Here is a 21,468-nt window from a genome sequence, read left to right as displayed (position 1 = left end):
TTTTTGTTGTTTGATTTATATGATCCGGTGGCGTAGCCAGAAATTATTTCTAGGAACAGTAGGGCTCTCTACAAGAAAAAATAAAATTTCGACCAGCATACACAAAAAAACACTTTTTTCAACCCCCCTTTTCTTAAATACGTTCAAAATTGCAAAACCATTCATATTGTATATTTCAATACCAAATTATCTCAGATTTATGCATAAAAATTGAAAAACAAGAACATCAAAAAACAAATTCCGGATAATCGAGTCTAAAATTCCGGATAATCGAATCCCGGATAATCGAGTCCCTGGATAATCGAGTCTCCGGATAATCGAGTCCGACCTGTACTACATGACTACTCCATAGTTCCATAGATTTTCATCTTCGGTAATTCTTATAGAGATTCATACAGAGCATTTTTTAGTTTTACGCACAAAAACTTCTCCAGGGTTCCCCACACGAATTTTTGAGGAGATTCCTCTAGTAATCCTCCCAGGAATTTGTCTTGAAATTTCTTAAATGAATTCTTAAGATATGTTAAGAGGATTTTTTTCAAAACTCCTAAAATCCATTAGCAGTCTAACAACGGAATTACAACGAGAGTTCTTTTTGTAACAATTTCTTTTGGTATTACACTGAGTTATCCAAAAATATTCCTAGAGAAAAGAACAGAAAATAACAAAGGTTCGTTCTACGATTGCGATTGGTGTAATACGTGTAAAATTACCTCGATAATCTATTGTAGCAATTTTTCAGAAATACCTTCAGCCGTTTTCAAAACCAATCCTTTGATAATTACTTCACTTATTATCCCAGAAATTGCTCCATAAAATCTTCCAGGGATCATTCCATAAAATCTTTAAGGATTTTTTCAAGAATTTCACAATAAATCCAACCAAGGATTCCTCATAAATTTCTCCATAAATTAGGATTGCTTTCAAAGATTTCTGGAATTATTTTCGAAGTCATTTTCTTCTTGGATTCTTCAATTTGTTATGTTTAAACACAAAACCCTACAGTAATTATTCCGGTAGACCGTCAAAGAGTTTCACCCGAGATTTTCCAGAAATTTCCTCTAACAAATTTTGTTAGGGTAATTTTTCAATTATATCATTACTAATTTCTTTGAAGACTCATCCAAAACATACTCAAGAAACCAGAAGAGATTCGGAAATCTTTGAAAGACTTCTCTCTTGTAGGAATTTATCATATATTTCATCAGTGATATCTTTGCTATTTCGTTTGGTTTTTTTTTAAGGAATCTCCTCCAATAAAATCTGAAAATTACCTCAACATCTTCTTGATCATATTCCTAGTGAAATCATATAACAATTATCTGAGAACTCCTTTGGGAAATTTTCTGAGGTAATCACTGGAAAAAAAAAATCTGTCTGTATAAGTTCTGATTGAGTTTTTTCTAGATTTCTCGAATGAAAGTTCAGGAGGAATTCCTTGGAAATTGAAAGAATCGTTCAATGTGCTCCTGAAGAAATCTTCAAATTAATGGTTGAAGCAAACTTTATGCAAATACCTGAATTACATTCTGATGGAATTTCTGAAGAAAATCATTAAATCCCACATAAACTTTTACAAAGATGCTTTGAGAGTTGTCTGGTTGAATTAGTTGAGGAATCCTTATCGAAAAGTGGTTCCTGTTCTGTCTCATTTTGGTTTCATTTTTCAGCCATGAGCTCTCTAAAGTTCTTTTTTTTTAGGACACTTAGCCGCTATCAGCTCTGAAGTGGTCATATCGTTATATTATTCTTTACTAAATAAAAACTGAAAATGACTTTAACAGTAGATGAACACAAGGTCCATTATTTCCCATCCCAAACATGAATATTGCTTGAATGTATATTATTGTTTCAATAATGGATTACCTGTTTTGCTCTTGTCCACAGTTGATCAGCAGAAGTTTTCTCATCACGCACAACCAGTACCAAATATTTTTTGGAAAATAGTTCCCAATTTTGAGAAATAATTCGTTAGATGCATTTCGCCATACAAATATTTTTCGCGTTACCTTTTAGCGATTTTTCGCACATAGGCACTAGCGCATGTGCGTTACTATGTGGCGAGTAGCGGATCAGGGCATGCATGTAACCCATTGACTACTCAGTTATATAGAAGGGTCCCCCATTTTGACTTTTGAAAATGTTGGGCCATTATGAAGGAGGACCTTCTAAAAAAAACTGTCGATTTTGAGGTCGTGCAAAACCTAATGGATGAGATTGAGGTTAAAATTAAGAAGAAACAAAATAAATGAATGATGCCAAAACTAACTTTGATTTTTTCTTTTTACTCCCTGAAATTTTGGCGATCATCAGATAAAAACTCTATATTTTAGAATGAGTGTTGTTTGTGCGAATTATGAACGGTACACCCTTTATACACAGCAAAAAAACAATTGTAATATCACGTCATTCTTGCTGCACATCAGTCCTGGCACAAATCGGGTGAACAATTACATCTCTTGAACATATAAACTTTGAAATCTCTTAAACATATAAACTTTGAAATTGAACCATCAAACGATAGAACCGGTTTGAGAAATTAAAAATATGTAAAATTTAGACCGAGATTCGAACCCTGGTCTAGCGAGTGAGAGTCCTACCCGATACCACGCGATAATCTCACCACACTGAGAGAAGGGAGTGAAATGGATGTGATTAAATTGACTTACGTCCGATTATTGTTGCATAGCCAGAAATAACTTCGTACGATATAAATTTATTTTTTACTGTGTACCTTGCCTGCCCAACCTTTTTGAACTGTAGGCCGAATCGCAGAAACAACTTTGTGTGACGAGCCACTGTTTTAAACGCACAAATATTCGCATGAAGCGTGACAAATTTCAGTAAATAGATCTCATGAAACCATTGATTGAAGCAAATTTAATGCTAAGCGTCTCGCCGAAGATTGTGAGTGTGCCTTTCAAAGTTATATTATAATCTATCCAGAATATTTTAAAATAATCATACTTAAGAATAAGAATGACTCTGAACATGTTGAAATCCTGATCAAGCTTTTACGAAGATCTTGGCCAGAATATACAGCATTTTACAACAGTTGTGCCCAGGATTCTTTCAGAATCTCACCCAATAATCATTTCAAATTCCGACTTTGAGATATTTGGAAATGTTAACCACTAACCTCCTCACAATTCTATAATAAATTCACTTAAGATTCTGTCAAAATCTTACATAGGGTTAAAGTATAACGCTACTCAGCATTTTAGAAAATTACGCATTGAATTCGTTGAAAATCAAGGCTCGAATTCTGATGGAATTCTGATGGAGATTTTGTGAGAATTTTGCCAATTTTATCCGTGAAGGTCATGTGTATAAGTCTCCAAAATTCCTGTTCAAAATGTTGTGAAAACCCAGTATTTTTAATAATCTTGCCAAAAATTCTGCGTAAATCACGCCCAGGTGTTGGTAAAATGATTTCTCCAGGATTTTTCGACAGTTGTTTGAATGATTCAGTGAAATTATGATTTAAAATGGGATTTGTTCAGGCTTATTCATTGAATGTTGAAGGAAGTCATTGTAGAAACATTGATGTTTTAATCCTAATGATATTAATATTTACCACACATTTATTTATTTTTTATTTTTTTTTTTTCAATGCGTAATACACTTCAACCTGCTAATTAACATCTTGCTGTAAAATGTCCAGAATTTAAGATAAGAATTTGAATCATTCAAAAAGTCATGTATTCAAGAAGATTTGAAAACAAACTACTTAAATAATTACCGAGCTATAAAATTAGCTCCAAACTACATTGAAAACATAAACAGTTAACCTTTGTATGTTTTAACTTCGGCTTGGTAGAATAGTCAACAGGCCAAATATGATGAGATTCTTCGAACCTTCAGCGGGCCACACCAAATAAGGCCGTACGCCGGGCAGCAGTTTAAATACGCGATCCCTCTAGTCCAAACGAAAATTAATCTGCATTAATTCTTAGAGCTTTCACAATCAAGAGAATGTTTTGAGCAATTTTTGAAGCACTTATTTTGAAGAAGTATAAAATGTTAAAGAGAATTTAAACAATGAAATTACCTAATAACGATGGAACTTTTTACATTCACTTCAAGTAACTTCTAGAAAATAGCTTAGAGTAAAATTTAACAGAAGTTCGTCCTTTGTGGTATAATCAATATATTTAGAAAATCTACAATACTTGAAAAGAAACGAATACCACACAGTAGACCTTCAACATTTTGGCTAAAATGTTGCAGAACAAACTTGTGTCTAAATATTCACCCATTTTTAGTTATGACAGTTGATTGTCTTAAAGAGCTTTTGCTCCACCGGTGGGGCAAGAGTTCAAATCAAGTGTGTGAAAAAAGTTCGCTGATTAAAACACAAAACATCGATACTTTTGTACTGAGAATACCTTTTCTTCTTCTTCTTTCTGGCATTACGTCCCCACTGGGACAGAGTCTGCTCATCAGCTTAGTGTTCTTATGAGCACTTCCACAGTTATTAACTGAGAGCTTACTGTGCCAATGACCATTTTTGCATGCGTATATCGTGTGGCAGGTACGAAGATACTCTATGCCCTGGGAAGTCGAGAAAATTTCCAACCCGAAAAGATCCTCGACCGGTGGGATTCGAACCCACGACCCTCAGCTTGGTCTTGCTGAATAGCTGCGCGTTTACCGCTACGGCTATCTGGGCCCTTTTATCTGTCGAATACCTTTTATCTGTCGTAAAATGATGTTTGCATAAAAATATGCACTAACTTGGGCCATATATTTGCCAAAAACAGGGTTAATTTCAATATACTCAAAAATAGCAGTTTTTTTGTAAAACTGAGGTAAAAGTTGAAAATTTTGTGACTTTGTTCACATTATCAGGCATGTTTAGCTAAATTTAAGGATACTATGTAGGTTTTGAATAATTTGCAAGAGTATTCAAAAGAAATTTTTGTTCCACTGATTAGAACTTTTGCCCCACTAAGGAACAAAATTGGTTTCTGAACATTTACGCAAGAACTAATACACCTCAAAGCATGCTTAGGATAGGCTCAGCTAAGTCCTACATAAAAGAATCTAATAATGTTTTATTTTCATTTTGTTGTAGGTAGGTAATGAAAGTTTGACCAAAAAATATTATTTTCACGTCTAAAAACAAAAAATCGCTGCAAACTTGCACGATTTGTTACTTGTGGTGAACATTCGTTGAAATTTACAGCGTGATCGGCTATTTAGTTCTCTAGGTTTGTACTTTAAAAAAGTCCAGCTAGGGCTTCGGTTCATTTTTACCTTAAGTTCGTATATTGTAGAATAGTGTAAATCTCACCGTAAAAACTCGATGAAAATAGTTATAACGTAACTAAAATTGTGATGATCCTGATTGCACAACTCCAGAATAGTACCAATTAGCCGTTTACCACAAGCTATTTTAGGAAATATAGATCCACATCAATGAAAATTCAATTATTGCCAATGAACAGTTCGGATTCCGCCATTGTCATTCGACCACTCATCAATTTTTACGTGTAACAAATTTGATACGTTCCAACAAATCCGAAGGCTATTCTACTGGTTTTGCTCTTCTAGACATAGAAAAAGCATTCAACAGTGTTTGGCATGAAGGTTTGATCGTAAAATTAAAAAACTTTAATTTTCCAACACACATTGTTAGAATAATTCAAAGTTATCTGTCAAATCGTACACTTCAGGTTAATTATCAGAACTCCAGATCTGAAAAACTTCCTGTAAGAGCTGGTGTTCCCCAAGGCAGCATTTTGGGACCAATATTATACAATATTTTTACATCTGACTTACCTGAGTTACCTCAGGGATGTCATAAATCCTTGTTTGCGGATGACACAGGCCTCTCCGCCAAAGGACAAAACCTGCGTGTCATCTGTAGTCGATTGCAAAAAAGTTTGGATATTTTGTCTTCATCCTTGCAAAAATGGAAGATTTCTCCTAATGCTTTCAAAACTCAAAAATATGTAAATGTCTCTATCCTGTTATTAATTAAGAATCAAAACTTTGTATTAAGAACAAGCTTTTGATATTCAAACAAATTTTCAGGCCAGCCATGTTGTATGATGTACCAATATAGACTAGCTGTTGTAATACCAGGAAGAAAGCTCTGCAGAGAATTCAAAATAAAATGTTGAAAATAATTTCGAAGCTTCCTCCCTGGTATAGTACCAATGAGTTACATAGAATATCCAATGTTGAAACATTGGAACAAATGTCAAATAAAATAATTAATAATTTCAGGCAAAAATCGATACAATCTTCTATTGCCACGATTAATGCGTTATATATTTTGGTTAGGTTAGGTTAAGTAAATTGAAAACGTGTTTTTTCTTTCTCTTATAAGCAGGTGAAATCAACTCACCTGTAAAAAATCTGAACTGCTACGGCAAATGAAATGTAAAATGTTGTTGAAAAATGTTAATAAAATCTTAAATTTGTTTTACCAAATTAGGATGATATTTTTGTCTAATAACACAGAACACCTAGATATAAGAAATGAAAGTAATGTTTGGAATGATACTAATAAAGAAATTTAAAAAAAGAGGAAATACAGATAAGAGATACCACTCAAAAGCTTGACAAGTGATTATGTGAATCAAAATAAGCTGTTTGCAAACATAATTCTAGTAATTCGATCTATATGATAGAAGTACTGAGTCAGAGTTACTGACTTTGAACTTCGTTCAAAAGAGCGCTAATAATATTTATTCACTTGAAATTGATTCCCATCCTTACGGTATAAGTTCAAGAGTGAGATCATAGCCCGCACTCTCCGTCTCGTCTCGTCTCTCTCTCTCTCACACACTCTGAACCCGCATCAGAAAAGTAAACACCCATCCATTATTCGAACAAGTGCATCGAATCTGCTCTCAAACGGGCGCTGGCTGCTTATCGGGCGCTCGCGCGGATTGGCCATCGTCGTCGTCTTCATCTTTAGAAGAAAAAAAATAATCAAAACAAACTGCCAGTCAGCACTTGTTTGGATTGTGCGCACTTTGTACCCGACCGAAAGCGGGACGCGATTGGGCCGAGCAATTCGCCCAACGGCTAATGCCGCAGTTTTACACATATCACATAACTGCGTCAATGTAGTTGGTTTGGTTTTTCGCCATACCCTGATGCTGTATTGAGCGTGACGGATTTGTAAAAATAGCCATCGCTAAATGGGTGAGCAAAGTCCAAGAAACCCAATCCAAGGCGTTTTTACATGAGGTGGCATAAATCATGAAAATGACTGAATAGCTAGCTATATTAGCTTTCCTCGGATTGAGGTAATGTGTATCACTAGAGCTGGTTTCGCCGATCACCTAGTTTACGAGAAATGCTCAAGTACTTGACTCCTAAGTTTTCTGCGTCAGATTCTGGACCCAACATTATACAAATTGTTCAAAAACAGGTTGATAAATCGAAATAATGTTCCCTCACCCTAGTTGCCACTTGGAAACTTCTTAAAGTTGTTAAAGCCGTGATCACTGATGATCATACGTGATCGACCACACACATGACGACTAATAAGCAGGCGGAGTCGCTTTTCAGGTTTGAATCTTTGGTCGCGTCGCGTCAACTCGTGCAGCATCGATCGCGAGAGAAAGAAATGGAGAGCCCTGAATAAACAGCGGACAGACCAAACTTGCCTTATCAGCATAGCCAGAGCTAAGTAACTAGTCAAACTCGCTGCAAAATGTCTGCTGAGAAATACTATAGCACTGGAAAAAACGTATATTTTTCGATAAATGTGCTAAAATGTGTGCTTTTCATCTAATCAAAGAGTCATATGAATCATTATATTTCCACGAAAATTAAGCTGCCTTGCACCAGCAGTTGCCGTCGTGTTCCAATAGTGGATCAACTGATGGAAGCAATTTTTTAAATCTATCTACAGTCAACTCTTCCTAACTCGATATTTCGTATCTCGATATCGAGTTCGAGAACCATAGTAAAAGTTGGTTTTCATTGCTACTTGGATCATAGTTGCATTGGTTTTGTGTTCTATAACCCGACACCTCACTAACTCGATGGTCCCTTCAATATCGAGCTATGGAGAGTTGACTGTTCTTGAAAAATAGAAAACACCTCATATTCCATCCACAACGCATATTTACAACCAAGAAGAAGATACCCGGCTCAAAGTTCAATCCATCGTCGACATCGTATGTAATACGTATGGGTAAGTCAACTCTGTAGTCTGCACTGTACGTACAACGCATACCGTCCGACCGATTGTCCGTGAATCCCGCCATCATCATCATCATTATCATCAGCCTCAGCATCAAGAGATGAAATGACCACCACCCGGTTCGAGCATCCATCCAAAGTCACCGCCGCCCGGCAGCGGGCTTGGTCACACAAAAAGTGTCTGTATTAAATAAGCATTTCCCGGGCTTCTTCTTGGACACAGCAAAAGCAGCACAATACTTACGTACCTTACGTACGTAGATGCGAATAATTATCCCTACCAGCACAGCATCATCACTTGCGCTTCGGAGGGAAACAAGAAGTTGAGAGGTGACGTGAGTGGCAGAAAAAAAACTCACAAGTCCAGGAAAAAATACAGCAAAAGTGTTTGGAAGCGACCGGTAGGGGTCAAAACTGAAGAAGTGGTTTCGGTACAAGGGTAGAAAAATAAACCGGCCAGGAATTCCGCTCCAGGCCCGGGGCGTTCTCTTCAACCGACTACGAATCGATTGACGAACTAAGGGGTTTTTAATCAATCTATCTGACCAAAACTGTTTCGAGGTGTTTTTCGCATTCTTTATGTGTAGTTATTAGTAGAACAAGTTTTACTGGTACAGTAAATAGAAGATACTGCGAGCTTGTAAATTTAATCTATCTTCTGTGTATAATATCGAGGAGAATCACTAATTTTCGACTCACCCGAGTTCTGGTCCAATTTTCGGATATTCATACAAAGAACGCCAAAATCGTATTAATGGGCCAATAATTGGTGCTTTTCCCCTAGTCTGTATTATTTCTTAATCTTCAAGTCTTCAGAAGAATTTATGTACGGTTTTGCTTTGAGAAATATTTAAAACAGAGGCCGTTCATAAACTATATCACTCAAACTAAGGAAAATTGAAATCATGAGGATGTCCACAATGGATTAGATCAGTTCTTCACAAACTTTTTTAACTTTCGCCCCCTTGAGGCTAATATTTATCTGGATTCCAGATTCTGGAATCGCTCCTCAGATATACAGTCAATCCATGAAAAACCGATCTAGTGGGTTTCTGAATTCCGTGAAAATTTGCTATTTTGTTCCTTATCCGAAATAAGGATACACGTATTTTTGGATGTTTTGATTAGGGTGACCAGAAAAATCGCGATTTTGCAAAATTTTTATTTTTCAAAATATTATAACTTTTGAACAGTTCGACCGATTTTCAATCTTTTTGGACGAAATGAAGGCTAAAGATTTTGAATTTTCAGGAAAAATATAAAACTTCACAAAAGTTGTGAAAATGAAAAAACTCAATAGTTTCCGTTTTTTCGTGTTTTGAAGGCCTCGGGACCAAAGGGGCTATCGCTGTTCTCATTTTTTCTTGAAAGATCAGAAAATTTGACGTATACTGTCAAATTTTCAGCGTTGTATGTTTTTTAGTTTTTGAGATATATTTTTTTGAAAATAAAAAATCAGTTATTTTTTATCGGCACACACTGTAGGTCTCAGCGCATTAGATTTGTAATGTTTAAAAAAAATTATAACTTTTGAACAGCTTAACCGATTTCTTTTTGTATGGAATGAAAGCTTAAAATTTCAACTATTCAGACAAAATTGAAAAATCTGATAAAAATATGTTTAAACGTGAAAAAATATAAAAATTTCTAGTTTTTTTTTTAGAAATTTTCATATTTTTAATGTGAATTTTTTTTTTAAAGTTTTCTATGTTTTTCTATTTTTTCTGAAAAGTTGAGACCTTAAGCTTTCATTCCATAAAAAAATAGATTGGAAATCGGTTGAGCTGTTCAAAAGTAATGATTTTTTTTAAACATTACAAATCTAATGCGCTGAGATCTACAGTGTGTGCCGATGAAAAATGACTGATTTTTTATTTTCAAAAATATATATCTCAAAAACTAAAATACATACATCGCTAAAAATTTGACAGTTTACGTAAAATTTTCTGAACTTTGAAGAGAAAATGAGAGCAGCAATAGCCCCTTTGGTCCCGAGGCCTTCAAAACACGAAAAAACGGAAACTATTGAGTTTTTTCATGTAAAAAACACAATTTTTGTGAAATTTTATATTTTTCCCGAAAAGTCAAAATCTTTAGCCTTCATTTCGTCCAAAAAGATTGAAAATCGGTCAAACGGTTCAAAAGTTATAATTTTTTTATAAATAAAAATTTTGCAAAATCGCGATTTTTCTGGATATTTCGGAAATGGTCACCCTAATCAAAAAATCCAAAAATACGTGTATCCTTATTTCGAATAAGGAACAAAATAGCAAATTTGCACGGAATTCGGAGACCCACTAGATCGGTTTTCATGGAATGGCTGTATAGATATGTGATTCAAATATTTTATTTAACCGCTGTACGCCAAAAAATGTATCCGACTCGCATATCACCTTTATGTACATCTAAAAATATTTTCTTGAATATCTATAACCCACAAATATTAGGAATGATTTACTGAACTGTAATTTATAATAGCAATTTTAACAACATCTTGCGTGCATACCAGGCTGCTAAATCAGTTTTCGATACAAGTTTGGCCCAGTTTCTACTATTTATATGTAATGTAATGGATTTACGGATTTTAACTAAACCCGGAACAACACACTTAAAATAAAAAAAGAATTCTGTAAAATAGTTCACAAATCAAGAATTGTAAAATATTATTCTATATTTTTTTTTCTGACAAACAAAAAGTTTCAAAATTCACTGAAAATCCTGTAAAGGCTACAATATTACAAAATTCCGTGAAAATTTAACATACAGTTCGGTGAAGATAAGAATGCTTACCCTTACACCGAAATTTTGTGAAATCAATTTTCGGCCATATTCACAACTGTGAACTTCGCTATAGAGTTGAAAATTTTTAGTGTTCTGGTCTAGGTTTTGGTTACAAAATGGAGCATATTTTGAACTTTCAAAGCAAAACTACACAAGCTACTTCTGGTATTATAAGGTTATCGTGGATTTCTCTTAAAAATAAAATTACCTATTTCAACATAAAGCTGAGATATTTGAGAATTACTAAAATTTCGTAAATAAACCACAAATTCACAAAAAAAGCTATATAAAATCTCCGAACTATTCGGTACTTTGACGTTCAGCTTCTTTCGAGTATCACAGATCGTTCGGTGAAATAACATAGCACCGAACAGTTCATCGAAAATGATGTTTAGGGAAGTGACATTTGGGGAAACGTCATACGGGGAAAAGTGGCACAACCACTAAGCCATTTTGTAGCTAAAATTATTATGTAAGTTCTTGAGATTTTTTTTAACCAAACATGTTCAAAAGGCATATAACCATCATTTTAATAAGTATACATGTTTTTTTTTCAGTCATCTTTGACTTTAAAAAATTTGAAATCTCGATTTGTGCACATTGAGCCCTATTCATCAAATCTTTGTGCAACTTTGATTGTTCAGGTCAATCACGGAGTAGCAATTACGAATTCTACGGTCATCTATGCTTATGCTTATATTTAATCTGAATGATGTGCAAATTAGCGGGGATCAATTCAAAAACTGGTCAGATTGAAAGCGGTCAAGCCTAACGGGGGTATCCGGTACTTACATTTTGAAGCAAACAGTAAACGAATGAAATCGCATATGTGTTGCTGAAATTCATGAACAGCTGGACTTGGCGATAGGGAATTGCCACTAATATTACTAGAAATGTATCATTATTATCTAACAATGTTTAAGCATTCATTACTAAAACGTGTTTTTTGTACAAAAAAATTAACCAAAGTCATGTAAAAACAGTATTGATTGAATGGAAAAATGTATATTGCATAGGTTGGAATTTCTAATTTAATTTCTATAATTATTTGTAGCAAAATTAGTACTCACATTTGAAGTTGGATGAGTATTTCACAAACTTATTCAATTTGTTTGGTTGTTTGCAAGCCGTTTCTGGCTAATCTTCCAGAGGAGTTTTGATGACATTCTATCAGATGGCATGTTTAAGATTTCTTCTATAGTCGCAGATTACTATAGAAAGATCACTAGTAATTTATTCAACAGGTCTGTCAGATATTGGTCCTGGTTTCACATTTTTTTTAAACATGTTGGCCAGCAAATTCAGATTAAAGTCGCCAGGAATCACAATTTTTTTTGATACTTAGATTTCCCAACAACATTGTATTTGCCTTCAAATATATCAAATATCATTATCACGAATAATGTCTTTAGTGATCATTTTTGTGAAAAAGTGTCTTTAGTGATTTTTTGTTGGAAACAGTGATTTTTAAGTGACCAGGTCGAAAAAAGTGAGAAAATTACTAAAACATGACTTGCTACCAGCTTTGCACTAAATAGCAAAACTTGAAAAATGTACTTTGCAATTGGATTAAATGGACAAAGTTACACGTCTTCTCAGTAAGAATCGAACTCACGACTCTCTGATCTCTAGTTAGGGCGCGTTACCCCTACGTCATGAGAGGACTCATGAACGCAGAAGTTAACCTGAATTCCATTTTCAGCTCAAAATTCACGTGGTCCTTTTTCGCAAAGTGCACATCTTTCGGAAGAATTAGATGCCCATCCAAACACAACGCTTTTTATCTATATTTATATCCAATGCCAAACCCGAGAGCGCATTATTTTTTAGGTATGGAAATAGCATACAACACTAGCCAGCAACTGTGCTGGGTGAGGCTTCCACTCGGCTGGTTAGCCGTAAACCACGATTCATAATTAAAAACAAGTATTGAAAAACGTTTTATTTTTCATAGATTAATATGTTTCAGACGGACATAGTCTATAAATTGTCCAAAAGTGCAACTAATCAATCATGGAAAGCAATAAAATTTTGTTTATAGGTGGTGTATGTTTCCTTAGCCGAGTAGTTAGACTCCGCGGCTACAAAGCAAAGCCATGCTGAAGGTGTCTGGGTTCGATTCCTGGTCGGTCCAGGATCTTTTCGTTATGGAAATTTCCTTGACTTCCCTGGGCATATACGATTAATAGGAACGAATCCGAAAATGGCAGCTTTGGCAAAGAAAGCTCTCAGTTAATAACTGTGGAAGTGCTCATAAGAACACTAAGCTGAGAAGCAGGCTTTGTCCCAGTGAGAACGACATGCCAAGAAGAAGAAGATGTTTAATTTTTGATAGGTGTACGAATTTGTGTTTTGAATTCTATGATATATATTCATATTTTTACAAATTTAATATGACAACAGTTTCCTGTAGAGTAAGGTGGGGCAAAAGTTCGACTTTAGTGGTATAATCAAAGTTTCCAGGAAAACAATAGCAGTTGAAACAAAACAAATACCATACAATGAACCTTTAGCATATTGGCTGTAATTTTGCTGAACAAACTTGTGTCAAAATATTTACCCATTTTTTGTTATAACAGTTTCAAAATTGATTGTCTTAAACGAACTTTTGCCCCACCGGTGGGGCAAGAGTTCAAATCTAGTGTGGGGCATAAGTTTGATGGCTAAATCAAAAGATATCGGTACTTTTATGACAGGCATACTTTATACCAGCCGTAAACTTAAGTTTGCCGAAAAATACCCACTAATTTTTTATCAAAAATTTTCGAAAAACAGGGTTAATTATAATATGCTCAAAAATAGCAGTTTTTCGCAAAACTAAGTGGAAATGTAAAATTTTGGTGACTTTTTTAGCACGATCAGGCAACTTTTGCTGATTTTGAAGATAATATGTGGATTTTAGGCAATTTGCATTTTTTTCCGTGAGTTTATACATGGGTCGAACTTTTGCCCCGCTGATTCGAACTTTTGCCCCACTATGTGCCAAAAATGGATTCCAATCATTTATGCAAAAACTAATACACCTCAAAGCATCCTTATGATAGGCCTAGATACGCCCTTACATAAAATAATTAAAAAGATTTAATCTTCATTCGGTTCCATGCAACGAAAGTTTGACCGAAAATTACAATATTCACGACGAAAAACAACAAATAGCCTTAACTTTTCCAAATCTCAATCAAGTTTTATGATATTTGGAGTGAAAGTCTCTTACTTGAATAGAATTCGAGCCACCATGACATTTATAAGTTTTGTTTTAAATTGAGCTAGAAATCTTAAAAAGAAACTCTTGCCCCACTCGAACTTTTGCCCCACTTTACTCTACGTATATGAAATTGAGTAAATTACTGAAAAGCAGAAACAGCCCGTATTCGCAAATATTTAAAATCCTGATTTTGAACGGATGCAGCAAAAACATAAACTTGTATAAAGGCAAACAAATAGAGGCATAATTTTACAAATATTCATGTGTCTTTTGCAGAACAATCTTAGAAATGACTTTTGGCTACATAGGTTCGTCAAATGCCCTTAGTGCGACACTCACAGGCGACCGGTCCCAATCGAAAACCAGAGAAAACGGGCCACATTACAGATATGATGATGGATGGTGTACTTACATTATTTGTCTGCACATCGATGATTACGTAAATCAGCAGAACAATCTCCTTCTCGTCGGAGCCAAGTGCCGCACCGTTATAGCCGCACGTCGCCACATACAGTGACACCACATGTCCCGGAACTAACATCTTCCACCGGCGGCGATGGCTTCTGCTTCTGCTGCTGGATGCACAGAGCTTTGTACGGGCTTCTTGTCTTCTCCTTCTATCCACTCACTCCACAGCAATTCACGATCAAGTAGTCGGTCAATCCGTCCGGTACTTAGGAATACTTAAGGAATTGGGTTTTCCTAAACCAGGTTGCCCCAGCACATCCACCAAGTACCACAAGTTTTTCTTTTCTCTTAAAAAATTTCACCTAAATCCACGTCTCACAATACTACCGCGCACATGTACTCGCACTTTGGCCAATCTTTCCCGGCTGACTCTTCAAGTAGAGGTTTCTTTTCGACACATTTACCGCACTTGCTCGATTTTTTCCTTTTTATTGCCAAACTACTTTGTTTAATTATGTTGCTCTCTTGGCCACTCGCTGTGCACTTGCTCCGGTCTTGCTGGTTTTGTCCGACTGCACTCTTCTACCAATAACGACTGCTAAGCTTTACGGTGCAGTAGCAGTACAAACGAACGTTGATGAAGTTATTGTTGATAATCACAGAAATCGTTAACTTGCGCTCACGACTACCGAAATTTTAATTGCACGTCCACTGTACTGGAGGCGGTACTTTTCCACTAGCTGCCAGGGAGAGTTTGTCCGATCTACCCGGCTTTCGGGGTTCGTCACTTGCAGCCAGCCGAAGTTCTTTGTGTGCAACCGAACGGAGGTCAAATCAGGTGCAGCACCACTCACGCACTCTTGCAATTTCCGTTGGGTTTCGCGCGCAAAGTGCCGCTAATCGTCTTGGAATAATGAGTAATTGTCTACAACTAAATCGTGGAGGCGGCTGCTGTTGCTGCTGCTGCTGAATCGTTAGTGGCTCTGATTATGATTCAGATTTCTCACGAAGTGTGTGGCTGGCGTTCGGCGCACTGTTGATTACTCTCTGTGGGTCAAAGGGAAGAAAGAACAAGCAAGGGGAAACACTATGATTAGTTTAAAATAATCACGATTAGGGCCGGGTAAACATAAGGTAGTCGTGTATGTACATTTCACACGAGGGGAAGAGATCAATGATCAAACAAGCTAAATGAGTTATTGAAGTTGCCAATGGGTTGGAAATTGTAATAGCCACAAATCGATGGTACAAATATAGATTTGAGTCGGATAAGCGAATAATTGTGATTTAATCGCTTAATTCAAACTGACGAGTACGAATCGCGTGAATATGGATCATTATGCAACAATTTCAGAGCAGGTATCGATTGGTTTAAGGTGATTATGAAACGAAGCCAAACTTTGAATTTTCAAGTGCACAAGACTGGAGAATCTGACAACAGTTCGCGTTGAAAACCAATCATATTGATTGCTTGCTGGTGGTGACCAATAGGATAAATTTTCAACGCGGAGCGCTGTTTGGTTCTCAAGTCTTGTGCTCTTGAAAATTTGAGGTGTGGCTTTATTTTATAATCACCTTAACTGTCCGAACACGGGTATCGAGCAAACCGTTGTTTTACTTTGTAAGCATTAAATCTACAATGTCGTATCCCGACCAGAACCACATAACAAAATTATAACACATTCCTATAAGAAGCAGTTAAAAATAACAGAAGTTGATAAACTTTTGTTATCAAGATGGCTTTGTTCTCAACTTGTTATATTTTTAGTAACACATTTATAACAACATTTGTTATATTTTTGACATCGCATTTATAAGTTTGTTGCAAACTGCGGCTGATAGAAATATGTTATAATCTTGTTATGTGGTTCTAGTCGGGATCCGATTTCATAAACAGTAACATAATTTGCAATAACTTTGTTATTTGGTAACATACTTGCAACACATTCTGTAAAAATTTTGATATAATTGTAACAGAGTTTGTTATATTTTAGTTTAATTTGATGCAAACTTTGTTAGAATTTTTGTTATTTTAACTACTAACGGTACATGTTTTATAACAACTGGTGATATTTAAAAATCATATCAGGGGAACACATTCTGTAAATCTAGTTTCTTCCGTCTGGTCGGGATTACCTAGCTATCCTCGGATATCTAGCATCTCTATAACCGTTTTATATGAATTGCAGGGTTGCTACGAAAGCCCAAAATATTTTTTGTGACAAATTCGCGCCGACCAAAACTGAAAGAAACTTAATCGGCGCTGAATCCGGGCGTAATTGATTAGTAAAAACATAACGTCTGCTCGGCTGAGTAATATTGATGCTTTATAACTTCAGCATTTTCATCTAAAAAACATTAATCTTTATTGCGTGGTATGTACCTGAAACGTAAAGCGCTCAAGTGAAATGTCTCCTTTTCATCAAAGTAATTTTGAAAGCAGATCCAGTCAGTGTCGGATCTGGGCTTCGGGGGCCTGGTTCATATCTCATAAAGGGGGCCCTTTATACAAAATTCAGCACGTTTTGGGATTCCTCAAACCAATGTATTGAATTTGAGTTTTAAACGAGATGGTCGGTCCAAAGATGTGAGGGAATTCTATATATTTTGTATGGAGTAAAAATTGCTGAAAATCTTCAAAGATGTTTTTTTCCAAAGCTCCTTTTGATTCTTTTTACTATAAGTTTCAAGTTTGTCTCTGGTTGAACAAAAAAAAAACGATTTAGAGTACTGGCATGACTATAGTACACAAAGTCCAATTTTTATACAAAATGGTCAAGTTTGGAGACCTGCATCTCTGCTTCTAGCAAACCGATTGACCTGAAATTTGAACTGCTGAACTGAACTTCATATTAGATCTGTGAATAAATCATTAAATTCTATGCAAAAGTGTCTAAGTTCTTAAAATTCACTCATTTTGACAAAATTGTCGAAATTTTGATAACAAGATGTTTTTAAAACAAACTATTTACTATAAGTATAATTTTCTACAAAATGTTCATTTCATCTAAGTTAACAAATTGGCAAAAGCTTGCATGCTTGTAAATGTTCACATTTCAAAATTATTTTAATTTAAAATTTATGGTATTTCTTTCAAAACAGTAGTTTTTAAATATCTTCCAAACTCTTGAATAGAATAGAATTAAATCATCAAGCTATTTATGAGATGTATTTAAAATTTCAGGTCAATCGGTTCATTAGAAGCTGTTATACAATTCCCTAAATTTGAACTTTTTTTTTATGAGAATCAACCTTTATGAACTTTTTTCTTGCCAGTACTATATTTTCTATGGATTATACCATACCCACACAGTTACGGATCACCCACAGTGACGGATCACTTTGGCGTTCAACATCGGATAACTCGCTCAAAACATAAACGTTGACGTAAAACATATTTTTCCCATGTTATACTATTTGTCTTCTACCATTTGTAATGTTAAGCACAACATTCGACCGCTAAATAACGGTGTATTTGACAAATGTTTAGTTGGTACCACACAGCTATACATTATATGGTCGTGTTCTGTAAGAAGTGCCGTCAGCATTCATAAGCTCCCACAGGTGGTAAAATTCAAATGTTATAACATATTTTATGCTCGTTCGCTTCGATTTAGTATGAATTCATCTTTGGAAAACATTTTTCTTGATTGTTGATTCTAAATATCGAATATTAGCACTTCTAACTAGTGATCCATAATATGGACCTGGAAATGATCGTTTACCACTGTTATGGATCACTTCCAAAGAATGTAGATTTCTGCTATTTTGTGCATTGGATTCGACATTTTCTGACAATAGCACTAAGGATAAAACTAATAAAACATCAAGGTTCGTAAATTTCATTTTTTAGCAGACAAAAATGGGTGGTAATATATGACACATTGTTAACTTTCGCTATACCATGCAATACATATGCATTGAGTTTAAAATCTCTTGATTTTGCGCACTGATCCGTAATATGTCACAATTTGATCCATAATATGAAAATTGATCCATAATATGGTTTTCAGAAACCGATACAATTTTTAATTTTTATGCAATCCTATGTAAATATTATACTCAAAATGGTTTACTAACCGAAGTTCCAATTTGAAACGATTCGATTCGTGCTTTTAAATTACCATTTTACGTTTTCCATGTTGTTTTATTGAATTTTATAGGTTGGACTCCACACTATTTGATCCATAACTGTGGGGTCATGGTATTCAAAGCTAAGCCTTTACTGGATTCAAAGAATATTTCATGAACTGTGGCATACAAAATAGAAAAGTGTTTAAAAATACTGACTACCGCGTCACAAAAGAATTTCCCTTACACTTCAAATTTCTAATAGAATTGCAAATATGTTTAAATTTTGAAGTTCTGATAGTAACACAATAAACTCTTTGAATTGAACAGTGCTTTATTTTTAATTCCAATATTTTTTGAAAACTAATTAGAGAAGAATTTTTAAGACTTTGGCTTAACATTCATGTTTTCTTGCAACATATTGAGGAATAATTATTGATCAAATCATACTGTGAGATTCAGGTGAAGAAAAAATATTTGCTCAAGTATTTGAAAGTTGAATCAAATGTTTGAATTCTATGCTCAAATGTCTAAAGAGAAAATATTAAAAGATATTTCAGATCCTCGGGGGGCCCCCTTAATCGGGGGCCCGGGGCATTTGCCCCCTTGGCACCCCCCCAGTACGGTCCTGGATCCAGTATGAGCGAATTGTCACATTTACTTGCGGAATAATTGAGCGGCACATTTTTCCGTACGGAAAAGTGACAGCTCCATTTGATTTGTACGGCAGGCGTTACTGACGTTATGAAATCAGCTCTACTTCTCAGCAGCGTACAGCTCAATTAATTTCGGTAGCGGAATCATTCCTTGACCTTTTCTTGTCCTATCCTTTTGCACAGTACTTATGATCAGCGTACCAGCCATATAGGTTCTCTTTTTTGAAGTATTTGTTCACCATTTTTGACACATTTCTACCATTTTTTTATGTTTGTAGGACTGGTAACGACAGAGTATCTAAACAAATAGGAATCTTAGAAACCTCAGTAACAGACCGAACAGAAACCGAAAAGAGATCAATAAATCAAAAGAAGACAAAACAAAAGACGATAAGAGGTACTCCTTCATTCGTAATAACAAGATATTTCTCGAAGAATATTTCTAAGAATTTTCATCGAGGTTCATCTAAATATAAATATTACACCAGTTATCACTCTTGATGATGATTTTCTTCAAGAATCAAATCAAACGTTAGTTCAGGCATTTTTCTAGAACCCCAGCTATCCACATATTTTTTATCCATCTATTCTTTTACAGATTTCTCAAGTAGTTCACCCAAGATTTTTGTTTAGGATCTTTCAGGAATTCCACCAAAAATTCCGCTCAAGTTATCTCTAGAAGTTACTTCAAAGATTTCTCTAGGGTTTTTTTTTATAGGTTCCATGAGAAATTTCAGAAAAACCCGGTGATTATTGTTATGTTCAGAAATTACTCTAATGATTCCCATATCAATCCATCCATCCCTGAGAAAATCTGGAAAGATTTTCAAAGTATATTGCTAGATTGATTATTGGAAAAAACAAAGGAAAACCAGAATAATGTTTTGCAAGATACCAAGGACATAATCTCCATAGAGAAATGAGGAGAAATAATCGCAGACATTACTGGCATTAGTTCTGACACATTTCCTTATAGAAATTTTTCAACGGAATCCACTAGATAAATTACTCAAAATCCTTGTGAAAATTCTGAAGAAATACTTGGAGAGTTCTTCGGAGGAACGTCATGAACAATATCTGGATCAATTTACAGAGTAATCCAATTAAAAATCTTAGGTTTTCTAAAGGAATTTCTTGAGAAATCATGAAATAAATATTGAAGAAATTGAAAGAATTGGTGAACAAAATTAGCTTAAAAACTCCTGGGGCAATTCTTGTAGAATGTTTAGAAAAATTCTGGATCAATTTTCACCTAAAACTCTGGAGCTAACCTTTGTGGCTTCTCCTGGAAGAATTCCTTTAATAATCTTCGAAGAATTATTCGATAAGCCCTGGAAGAATTGATAGAAGAATTTTCAGAACGATTATTGTAAAAATTACTGGAGATATTGTTCTGCTGAAGGATTATAGATGAATTCCTTCAAGCATACTTTAGTGATATCGTTAGAGCAATGTTTTGTAAGAATACTAGCAAGAAATTATTGTAGAAAAAAGAACATGAAGAAGACGCGCGTAGATTTTCTATAGAAAAATCTTGACCGTCAAGCGTTTATATCAACATTCTTCTGAGAAATTTCAAAACCAAATTCTGCAGTAATAATATTAGCAGCTTTTTCACTAAACAGTTTGAAGATTTATCATCACATATTATGAAATTTTAATTCATTTTTCAGTTCTTTCAGAATAAACCTTTAAACGCACATGGAGTCTGTAGAGCACCATCAGTTTTAGACGAATTCAACATAAACCAATCCAGTTCAATATTGTAAAATTGTTATTGGAATGATGTCATGGACTCGTTACAGTACTCATATAGTCTTACTAATGGTTTTATAGTGTAACTATTTATAAACAATCAAATCACTATGGATCAACAACAAAAATCTTGTTTTGCTGCTTCGATAAATTCAGTGATGAGATTTAAATTGAGTGTTCCAAACCAAAACATTAGTTAGCTAAAATAAAAAAGCTCAAGATGAAATGCTGTAACTATGTTTCCCTATGAGTAATCGAAATTTTGACAGAGAACTACTAATATGTTTCATTGACTATTTCAACAATTGATAGATTTTTTTTGTTGTGCAATTCTGTGTAAATATTTCGCACCAAATAGTTTACTACCTACATGCTCAAATGAAGTAACATAAAATGGAGTATGATTCGCACAAGGCGTCATCC

General features: G+C 34.9%; 1 protein-coding gene across 4 annotated transcripts in view; it reads right to left on the bottom strand.

Moving 5' to 3' along the window:
* Positions 1-21,468, bottom strand: part of LOC5574775 (RNA-binding protein fusilli) — a 267,224-nt gene that overhangs the window by 198,779 nt on the left and 46,977 nt on the right. For all 4 annotated transcript variants that reach the window (XM_021851398.1, XM_021851400.1, XM_021851401.1 and 1 more), the window contains one exon: positions 14,568-15,610. In XM_021851398.1, coding sequence (XP_021707090.1) covers positions 14,568-14,696 — 129 coding nt within the window. In that variant the 5' untranslated portion in view covers positions 14,697-15,610. The remainder of the gene's footprint in view (positions 1-14,567; positions 15,611-21,468) is intronic.

The sequence above is a fragment of the Aedes aegypti genome, chromosome 3 (genome assembly GCF_002204515.2).
Source record: "Aedes aegypti strain LVP_AGWG chromosome 3, AaegL5.0 Primary Assembly, whole genome shotgun sequence".
NCBI classification, from domain to species: domain Eukaryota; kingdom Metazoa; phylum Arthropoda; class Insecta; order Diptera; family Culicidae; genus Aedes; species Aedes aegypti.
The sequence above is the reverse complement of the archived record's forward strand: the minus strand, read 5'-3'. Positions and strand labels throughout refer to the sequence as shown.